Below are 11,415 nucleotides of genomic sequence, written 5' to 3'. Positions count from 1 at the left end.
AAATTTCCCACGTTCCCGGAAATTATTTGCTTCTTTGTGAGAACTCGCTTTTAGCCCCAGGGCAGACATCATTGAAATATGTCATTTCCTAAGATGAGTTCTATAGTAGGAAAAGAACAGGAAAAGAGGGTAAAGAAATTATCTTTTCGGAGTCGGCCAGAAAACAATTCGTTATTAGAAATGGGAATGGGGGAAAACTAAAGGAAGTAGGTTGCCTGGGGGGGACCCGATCTAACTAATAGCATCCTCGGACATGCAATTGCATACAGAGTCCCAACGAATGAAATTTAGGGTAGGCACGTGCTGTTCTTTCAGTTCCGTGCAACTTGCTGCTTCCATTATCTCATTGGAAAGATCATGAGAAATATGAAATTTGAGAGCCGTCAGTCAGTACATCTCAAGTCTCGAGTCTCAACTGCTCCAGAACAAGACGGGAGAAAAGACACAAAAAAGATTATTTGGCTCTAGCTGGACACAACATGCCCACCTCTCTCTCTCTCTCTACCTCGTTTGTGCGTAGGTTTGTTAGCTTCTAAGCATGTTTTCATGATTGGGAGTGAGATGCCATCATTATGGACATATTCGCTGCGCAATTACAATAATAGCGACCCGCTGTTGATGAACCACGAGTCGTGGATTGATGAAGAGAAGGGTCGCCCTTTTTTGTGGAAAAGGTCGTGTTGGGAGGTATTGATTTGATAACGCAGGATGGGGAAAAGGAGGGAGAAGAATGGGATGAAAAATCATGAAGCATGAGTGTTGTCAAGGGTAGAAAAATGATGTCGCCAGGTTGTGGAGTAATTGAGCCTTCTACGAGCCGAAAGGGTTGATACCTAAAAAGGAAATTTGCCGCCCATTGGTACACTCATATTCACTCATTTGACTAGCGATATTTGGTGATGCGGTTTTTCATTCCGAAAGGGAATCCCTTGGATTGATGGCATCAAGAGTGCTCCACTAAATTCGACTTGAACAAAGTCTCAGTTCGCATTCGTATTTTGGCTTGTCAACGTGAAATAACTACATATGGGTCCATTGGTCGTCTTGTCCAGACGCATTAAGATAGGATGAACTGCTTGAATGAGACAGAGAAAGTATAATTTCCAATTTTTAATATGAGGAATATCGACCGGAGGATATATGGTATGATGGACAGCGAGGGAGGTGGGCAGCAACTGCTCGCTCCTTGGTCCGTCCCCGGATACGAGCGGTGTCTTCTAGTTAACAAACTCGGTCTGTACATACACACGTAGTTTCAAAACGTTGGTGTGCAATTGCATGCCTCTCGGAACGGTAACTGAGAAGGACGACATTCATGAGAATTTGCTTCTTCTGTTTTACCCATTGCTTTCGTTGAAGACAAGCGTAAATTGTCGTTACAGAGCACACGACGGGACTATGCTTCGGACGTAAATACGAGAGCGGAAAGGTGGTTGTGCTGTCTGGAAATTGACATGTTTACTGTTCCCGATGAAGAATCAGTAAATCCAAAAGATTCATTGATTTCGTCCTTCATCTTGATCACCGTCCATCTCATCAATCCCGAAGCTTTTGCTGCAGACATTCATTTCGGCACAGGAAACGCAGATCGAACAAACATAAACTGCGTTTTCGGAAATAAAAATGCAACATGGCCAAATCCCCGCCACAAGTAGAGCATCCACATTGCTGGTCAAATGGGGCGAATGAAACTCGTCGAAAAAGGTGATTTTCGGAAAATAATTGTATTTAGGCACCAAAGGACCTAATGAAGTCTGCTATCTAAAAGCCGTTAAATAAAAAAATAAAGAAATTCAAGCGCCAATCGAAGTTTCTGTACTGTAGTTGTAGCAACACAAGTCTCTGTACTGTCGCTGCAGGGGACATATATTCGGGAAGAAGACAAAAATGATACCACAGGACAACACAGTTGACATCAACATCATAGGCCTAGCTCTCTCGCTCTATCTAGCCCGAGGGCAGTTCGCAAATCTCGTTTAGTACATCGTTACATGAAGTATTATCGTTGTCACAGAGTGATTTCCAACTCGAGAGTCGAGTGTGATTAGTTCGAGCATTAAAAATGGTTCGATCTCATTGGAAAACCTGAATGTAAAGCTCAGATTATTAGGTGAGCGAAGATTATACGTACATAAGATACATTATAATAGTGTATAAATGTAAATTACTGATCTCATTCAATGTACTCTTAAGAGCATTCGTCTGACATCAACCTTCACACTTCATACTAGCCTCACACGATTCTTCATCCAATTCATAAAGAGAAAGAAAACAATCAAACGCACGACGTGTATCCAACCTCGCAACATTATACACAGGAATAACATTATACATTCAAATATAGACACATTAGGACTTTGCTTTGCGCCTTGCATGGTAAAATTAGTGAAATATATCCTGTGTAGATAATTCAAATATATTTAAGATGGAGCTAAAAAGGAACCAAAGCACTTTTGAGAGGGTGATTGCTTTTCTTCTACTCACCATCCCCACCAGATTAGCAGACTCCTGTGGACTGCTGGGCCACACTTTAATGAAGCTCTCGTCCATTTCAAGTCTCTTTCTCATAAAACACTCAACTAACTCTTCTCCTCCTCCACCTCCCTCCACTTCCTCCCCCCTTCCTTCCTCTGCAAAACTACATTAAAAACCATCTCCACTCCCACTCTCACTTTCTCACCCATACACAACTTCCTTCTCTCTCTCTATAACCGCCATTTGCTCCGCCGCGATGAGCCGCCGCGCCTCCCTGTGGAGCTTGATCGCCCTCCTTGCCCTCGCCGCCGCCCCCGCCCCGCCCTCTCCCTCAGCCCCGACGGCCTCTCCCTCCTCTCCCTCAAGTCCGCCGTCGACGAGCCCCCCGGCGCCGCCTCCGCCTTCGCCGACTGGAACGAGGACGACCCCACCCCCTGCCGCTGGACGGGGGTGTCCTGCGCCAACGTCTCCGCCAACTCCTCCGACGACCCCCGCGTCGTCGGCCTCGCCGTCTCCGGCAAGGGCCTCCGCGGCTACATCCCCTCCGAGCTCGGCACCCTGCTCTACCTCCGCCGCCTCAACCTCCACGGCAACGACCTCTCCGGCCCCATCCCCGACCCCCTCTTCAACGCCACCTCCCTCCACAGCCTCTTCCTCTACGGCAACAACCTCTCCGGCCCGCTCCCGCCCTCGATCTGCGGCCTCCCCAGGCTCCAGAACCTCGACCTCTCCAACAACTCCTTCTCCGGGGCCCTGCCGGATGGGCTCCGGAGCTGCAAGCAGCTGCAGCGGCTGATCCTCGCCGACAACCGGTTCTCCGGCGAAATCCCGGCGGCGATCTGGCCGGCGCTGGAGAATCTGGTGCAGCTCGACCTGTCCTCCAACAATTTCACCGGGCCGATCCCGGCCGAAATCGGCCAGCTCAAGTCCCTCTCCAGCACGCTCAACCTCTCGCACAACCGCCTCTCCGGCGCAATCCCCAAGGCCCTCGGGGACTTGCCGGTGACGGTGAGCTTCGACCTGAAGGGCAACAACCTGAGCGGCGAGATCCCCCAGACGGGCTCGTTCGCGAGCCAGGGGCCGACGGCGTTCCTCGCCAACCCCCTGCTCTGCGGGTTCCCGCTCCAGAAGGCCTGCAACAGCCCGGCCCAATCGGGTGCGCCATCGTCGGGCCCCAACAATTCGCCAACGACGGACTCCGACTCCCGGAAGGGCCTCAGCCCGGGGCTGATCATCCTAATCTCCGTCGCCGACGCGGCCGGGGTCGCGCTCCTCGGCCTCGTCGTCGTCTACATCTATTGGAAAAAGAAGGACACCGACACCTGCAGCTGCACGGGGAAAACCAAATTGGGCCGTGGAGGAGGCGGCGGGGGCTGCCGGGCCGCCGCCCGCATTTGCGTCTTCCCGTGCCTCGGGGGCGCGGGCGGCCACGAGGACTCCGAGGCGGAGGAACCGGAGAAGTCGGAGCGGAGCCACGGCGACAGCGGCGGCGCCGCCGGCAAGGAAGGGGACCTGGTGGCGATCGACCGGGGGTTCACGTTCGAGCTGGACGAGCTGCTGAGGGCGTCGGCGTACGTGCTGGGGAAGAGCGGGCTGGGGATCGTGTACAAGGTGGTGCTGGGGAACGGGGTGCCGGTGGCGGTGCGGCGGCTCGGGGAGGGCGGCGAGCAGCGGTACAAGGAGTTCGTGGCGGAGGTTCAGGCGATCGGGCGGGTGAAGCACCCCAACGTGGTGAAGCTGCGGGCCTACTACTGGGCCCCCGACGAGAAGCTCCTCATCAGCGACTTCATCTCCAATGGCAATCTCGCCTCCGCTCTACGAGGTAATCATTCTTTCCCTCTCCCAATTCTAGCTTTCTTCTTCTTATTATTTCTAAAATATCGAAACGAAATAACGTCTTCAAAAAATGCGTGAATATAAAATATTCACTTCTCTTAAAACATGCTTTTTCCAGCAATTTTCTCTCGAGGAATTACGAATTTGTGCCTGAAAAAGTTAAAAAGACAATAAAGGACTTCATTATAACACCTTTAAAGAAACCGGATCTTTAGAATAGAATGACTCAAAACGACATTGCAACCCACGTGGTGCATCGCTTTAATTAAGTAATTGCGTCGAGTCGAGGTGAGGCGAACTGATAAAGAGAGTGAGGGTCGGTACTGGGTAGATTTGGGACCATCGTACCGCTTCGAGTGGGGTTTAGTCTGACTATAATTTAGCGGGTTGTGATTCGAAAGAAATGCTCTCGCGGGCGTCGTGTCTCGCCGGGTCACGTCATCCGCAAATATATTGTCCGGTCCGTGCAATTTCCCTGGTGCGCCAGGACTTCTATTTCAGCGAAGATTTGGTCTTTTGCCCGACAAGTTGCGAGATAGAGGACGCTCCCTGGTCATGTCACGTTATCGTCGTGGGAGAAATCGCGGTGAGGTCCTTGAAGTTGGGCCATGAACGGATGTTGGGCTCGCACGGACACACGCGGACTCTCCGTTCTGTTTCGGCGCGAGCGTGGACGTCGTCGCGCATTTCGATGCTCCCTTCTCGCGGCTGTTCTTAATAAATCCCCTTATCCTATCCGAGCAATGTCAGTCCTACACATGGTCGTTGACTGACAATGTGAAACTTAATTGCGGGTCGGAGTGCGGAGGCATCTGGCGATCACAACGGACAAAAACGGGAAGGAATCGAATCGAACGAATTCTTAAGGGTTTTCTGGGTCTTCTTTGACTTTTGGAGCGTGGTAGTGTCACTATAGTTGGTACTGGGTGGGTGTTGGGGGTATAGCTAAGATCCAAGGGGATAGTAGGGGCTCGCCCACCGGGACAATCGGCAGGAACACATGGTGGTGTGGAATGATGCAGAAGCCTTTTGCGTTTCTAGAGTTCAATCATGCCGCGCGTGGTAGGTCATGGTCCAAACTCCAAAGCTAGTACGGATTTAGATCATGACTCTACCACCTTCCAAGTATTTCGTTGCAAAAAAAAAATAAAAAAAAAATAAAATACGCGAGCCACATAAAATATTCTGCAGGCAAAAAAAAAGATTTGATATATCATGAAAATTCTGTACGGTGTTTTTTGTCCATCATCGAAGTTTACCAGTCACTTCTCATTCTATGGTTGGTTCGCTTGGTTTCGGATCAGAGTCCTTAAAAAGTGGAATCTTTTTTTCTGTCCGACATCATGCAAAGACCCTTTTGCTTTGAATTTAAGCTCAAGTTATCGAAGGTAGAGTGGTTGGATGCACCTTTTTGAAGTCTTCTCGTTAATATGAAAGAATGGCAGTTTAGACTGCACCGCAGAAACGAACAGCACTACCACAAAAGGGGGGATTCGAGCTTCGAATGGAAGGAACGCTTTCTTCCTTTAGAAGTGCGATTTCTTCTGAGTGGAGCTCGGTTAGGTGGTAGGCGGCAATTATAGAGGACTCTTCTTTTCGTTTCCTTTTCCCCTTTCTGTACTATTCTTGCACCCGTGTCTCACTTCCGTGTTGATCGTGTATTTGCTCAATGTTGCGTGAGCTCGTCACTGTTCGGACTGAGTGGTTTGATGTAGTTATTTACAAAATCAGCTAAGTGAATAACGTTTTCTGATCCTATATACGGAGAGATGTACTTAACCGAAATGGGCATTCGCTGCCTGCATTTTTGTTTTCACTTGTTTTCTCTCGAATTGACATCAGTCTCATAATGACATTCATGCATTGATGTGTGCTGCATTCAAAATCTTGTTTCTATTCATTATACTAGCTGAATTAGGAACTCCGCTGAGGCTGATATAATTGATAATTTCTCAGGTAAAAGTGGCCAGCCTTCGTCGAGCCTTTCTTGGTCAACCAGGCTGCGAATCGCCAAAGGGACCGCCCGAGGATTGGCCTACCTCCACGAATGCAGCCCTCGGAAATTCGTGCACGGGGACGTCAAGCCATCCAACATCCTCCTCGACAACGAATTCCAAGCCTACATCTCCGATTTTGGCCTCAACAGGCTCATCTCCATCACCGGCAACAACCCATCTTCCGGAGGCTTCATCGGTGGGGCCCTGCCTTACTTCAAGTCGGTCCAGCCAGAGAAGGCCAACAACTACCGAGCCCCAGAGGCCCGCGTGCCTGGCAGCAGGCCGACACAGAAGTGGGACATCTACTCGTTCGGGGTTGTCTTGCTCGAGCTGCTCACGGGGAAGTCCCCGGAGCTGTCGCCTACCACTTCGACTTCCATCGAAGTGCCGGATATCGTAAGATGGGTCAGGAAGGGGTTCGAAGATGAGGTCCCGTTATCGGACATGGTTGACCCGATGTTGCTTCAAGAGGTGCATGCCAAGAAGGAGGTGCTAGCCGCGTTTCATGTGGCCCTAGCTTGCACGGAGGCCGACCCCGAGATCCGGCCCCGGATGAAGACAGTCTCTGAAAATCTCGAGAGGGTCGGTACATAAGAATGCGCCCGGCTTCAAGCTTAGTCGCCATGTAAAGTTGGGTTGCCACAAATGATTCGATGGTGGATCAAGCATGGCACGTTCCTCTGTTATGGAGGATCATATCTGCAGCCATTCATGTTCTTTCAGTCATTCTCCGAAGAGGTTGAGGCCATGATTTGTCTCAAAGTCCGGCAATTTTTCCTTAGCACAGAAATTTGGAGTATAATGCTTGGGATTATACATTATTATTTGTTTTTCCTTTTGTGGGTTAGAAGAGAAATAGCTTTATGATTATTTTTTTTCACTTAGATTGTAACCCTGTTACAGTTTTGGTTGAGCCTGTAATAACAATATTGCTTCATTTATAGTCACTCCGAGATGAATTGGTGGTCAGTCTTTACAATCATCTTCATGCCTATTAACTGAAAAACATCAATGAAAGTTCCTCAAATTGGGCGGATTGTATTTCGCTTTTGGGGACCGTTCGTTTAATCATCTTCAAGCATCCTAAAACATTGCGTTTGAAAAACACAAGCTAATATTCAACATAAAACTTTTGGAGACGACTTTTGGGAAGCCCGAAAGGCTGCCATTAATTTATGGATAGGATTGGAGTGAAGCACGAGATAGATTGTTATATCTACTTGCATTTGTGGATTTTGTAGTGACCTATTTCGACCCTTGTACATCTGCCTTTTATGAAAATAGTGTTTTTGTTGTTTAATTCGAAAAAACATTGGCATCAATTTCAAGAAGATGTACAGAGTCAAGATGATAGGCACGATGAACAAGATGAAATGTATCATACACTATTTTCATCGTATATGTTCAACTATTCCTGTAGGAGTTGACTCCTTTGAGAGGAAAGACAATTAATCTCCTCACAAATCTTTACATGAATTACTATCATTCACTAATTTTAGACCTTTCCTTTTGCAAAATAAACAATAATTCGTAAGCATGAGCTATTTCCAAATGCAGCCATAGTGAAAGTAATGCCCACAATCCAACTTTCCAAGCTTCATCTTCATCGGTGGAAGTGAACCTACAATAGTTTTAGCAAAATACAAAGTACAATTTAGTTGCAACATGATTCAACTTCAACATTAGATTCTGTCGAAGTCGAGGATTGTTATCATTGTGACCTAAGGTTTATGGAAATGACTTCTACACTCAATCCTATGGAAACATCTCCAACTTGTTCTTCAAGGTAGAGCAGTTCCTAATGAGAAAATATAGGAGAACTCGATCGGGCTATAGGCTTCCAACTATTAATTCCCGCAGATCAAATTACTTCTGCGGCATCTAGAATGTTGGGATGGCAATCAGAAGGGAGAGGCAAGCTATAGTTTGTCCCAAGATATGGACTTCATCTCTATGGGCCATCATTCACAGGAGGATGCATGAGGTATGTTCCATAAGATGTAATATCATTGTATCTTTATGTGCTTATCATGTTTCGTCATAGGAATGACGGGGTCGTATTTATAGTGTTAGACTTGAAAGTTAAATAAATTTTTGGATATTCCCAATTTGGTTCCTTAGTTAACTATGATGATCTCCTTGGAAATCTAGTAGATATTTTTCTTTGTAAAGGAGAATTTGAGATAGAGAGCTTTAAATCTAGATGGATTTTTACTACCAATTATGTGATGCATTTCCATATTGTTCATGCTCCCAATGTTAGTAGATCATTCCATCCTATTAAACTTTTGATTCTCATTCATATACTGGATATGAACTTTAATAGTTAAGCCAAATTACGATAATATGCGATTATACATACCTTTTTAGGAATTTTATCATATAAAAAAATTTGTGTCAAGCAAAAAGGAAATTTCCCATTAAATGGAGATAAGAAATTACCTTTTTCCGACGTAACACGGATTTTCATAGACACAATGAAATTCTTCAATTGGTCTATGCTAAATTTCATTGTGTCTATGCTATTACATAAACATTATTGGATTTAAGATAACATACACATTACTCATAACCATTTTGTGGGAGATACCACTGGTATTTTATCATATATTCTCTTTTGCCATTTCTAAATAGGTTTTGCTTTGAAAACAACTTACTCACGGCAATATAGCTCACAACATATCTTTGTGCATTCATTTTTCTTCATCCAGGCTAATTGGGTAAGTTCTAAATTCTGTCCATTTTCCAAATTATCTATACAAACTTATATGATTATATATTAATTATTTGACTTATCGAGTGCTAGCCCAATCTGGTAATTAACTATTTTAAGGGAACTTGAATTCCATTTTTGAATTTTCCTGTTGGTGTCATTTATTTAATTATTGCATTACAATTCTTTCCTTTACGCCTTTGTCACATTCCAAATAGTAAAACAACAATATAATAATTAGGAAATATCGTTTTGTAGAGTTGTTTTTCTTTTTTCCAAAAATCCTTTTGAATATTAATTGAATTTGGCATCAAGTAACATGTTACCCATCTCTACCTCTCTTTGGAAATATGTATACGTGTGCGCGTTAGTTTATCTACTATAAATAAGTTTTTGAATTGGAATTAAGAAATGTCCGTTATCTATAAGCACCTCTGGACCTTGAAAGACCATTGAAAAAATAGTTTCTGTGTTTGGTAACATAATCTCAAATGCCTTTAGGCAAATGGTCAAAGCAAAGGTCATCCGCCAAGTCCAATGATAAACTCCACCTGAGACCCTGCCACGCCAACGATCCCCCTTTGTCTTCTACCTCCGATGTCACCCATTGCTCACGGCTCGAGTCTGCGAGCTGACCTCCACCCAAAGTTGACGATGGCCCTGGATTTTGAAAAGCCACTTGCGGCTTTCACCGACCCAATCAACCATGTATCAACCTTGGGATCACGCCCGTCGTTGTCACTGTTCTGTATTCGTTGACAGTGGCGATGAGAAGCAAAGGGTGAGTAGAGAGGAAGAAAGACGGCAGATGTAGAGATGAAGAGATTGACTCGCCGTTGGGTTGAGCTGTGGAGCTAGGGAAAGAGAGAGGGTGATAGTACGCAGTAGTTTTCATTACGATGTCAGCTCTGCACCGCCCGAGTAATAATTATCTTACAATGTTTTTACCAAACACTATCTGTTTTCATGAAAACCTTTTGAGTCAATGTCCTCTGCGAAAATGCAAATCATATGGTCTAAATCCGCCCGAAACACACCCCAAAGGAATTTGAGCATCGACAGAGCCACCCAACAGCGCTCGTGAACATCCTCCTACCACCTCCGGCCACCGTCTCCGGCGCCACCACACTTAGCCTCATTTCCTCTCTCTCTCTCGATCTCTCGATCGCAGACGTCATGGGGACCTTGATTCAAGGTCCTTGATAGTCATCCTCTTCAGACAAAGAGAGATGAGTGGTGGCTCAGCATCTCGCCGACGAAGACAATTGGTGACGAGAGGGGCAGAGGCTACGGCGGCGGTGGCTGGTGCGAGAGTAACGGTGGTGCAGGAGAGTGGGGACTAAAGCTACGCTATGGTGGTTGACGGTCAGGATTTTTCTAGTGGGGAGTTTCTTTGGGCGGTTGGAGAACTTAGAATTATAGTAAAAGGGTTTTTTTCTTTAAAGAATAATGATCATTAATGCAAATTATTTTTAGTATTAAGTCAAATTCTATATTTAATATGAAAACTCAGAATGTGAAATCCTGACATTAGAAATAGAGGTGATAAATTGATATTAAGATTAGAAAAAAAATTGAACATGATCTTTTATATATTAGGCTAAAAAGAACCGGAAATCGCTCCAAATCGAATCGGATTGGCCAAGAATCAGCCATTCCCAATTCTAATTTATTGGAACCGGAGAGTACAGTTTGATCCTCAGTTTTAGGTGTAGACCCACTATTCATAAAATTCTAAACGCAAGTGCACGTGTCAAACAAGTAATATAATGATGAGAAAAAGTATCGTCCCACTTTCGTTCCACGGAGATCGATGATTAATAAACTAATCAAATACTAAAATAGACTAATTCTAAAATTTATCTAACAGATCAAAATATATTTAAGAATAAATTAAAAACGAAATTTGTAGACTAATAAATGCAATAAATCGATCAAATAAATGTGTTAGAGCATCCGATTTCACCATAATCACTAAATATGAATTTCATATTGTTGTGAATACAAGAACGATATCAATCATGTGATAGCGGAATTTCCTAATTTATTTACTATCTTATCTTTAGGTATAGCAAACCTACTTAGCTTATTAATCCATTATATCTCTATGTGAATTAAAATAAGTATAAATGCATTAAAAATTATGAATATTCTCGGCTTACAATGAGTCTTTTGGATCACTTTATTACCAAAAGCTACACAAATAACGCGGTATATCTCTATTCACGTTTAATTCATGGTTATACATTATAATGAACAATTACATATTATCAATTTTCAGTTTCAAACATGCACATCAAATCATTCAAGTGGTGGACAGTTACTTAAAAGTATTAAACACAATAATACATAACTCACATGAATGAAATCAACTGTAAAACATAAAAATCATGA

The 11,415-nt window shown here is 44.7% G+C and overlaps 1 protein-coding gene across 1 annotated transcript; it reads left to right on the top strand.

Annotated features, from left to right (window-relative positions):
• Positions 1-2,583: 2,583 nt before the first annotated feature.
• Positions 2,584-7,290, top strand: LOC104415695 (receptor protein kinase-like protein ZAR1; the record flags this gene model as incomplete). Its single annotated transcript, XM_010027029.3, has 2 exons — positions 2,584-4,297; positions 6,268-7,290. Coding segments are annotated over 2 exons (2,349 nt in total), but the record flags the coding sequence as incomplete, so codon positions are not given.
• Between the last annotated feature and the right edge of the window lie 4,125 nt (positions 7,291-11,415).

Source organism: Eucalyptus grandis, chromosome 8 (genome assembly GCF_016545825.1).
Source record: "Eucalyptus grandis isolate ANBG69807.140 chromosome 8, ASM1654582v1, whole genome shotgun sequence".
In the NCBI taxonomy this organism is placed as follows: domain Eukaryota; kingdom Viridiplantae; phylum Streptophyta; class Magnoliopsida; order Myrtales; family Myrtaceae; genus Eucalyptus; species Eucalyptus grandis.
The sequence above is the reverse complement of the archived record's forward strand: the minus strand, read 5'-3'. Positions and strand labels throughout refer to the sequence as shown.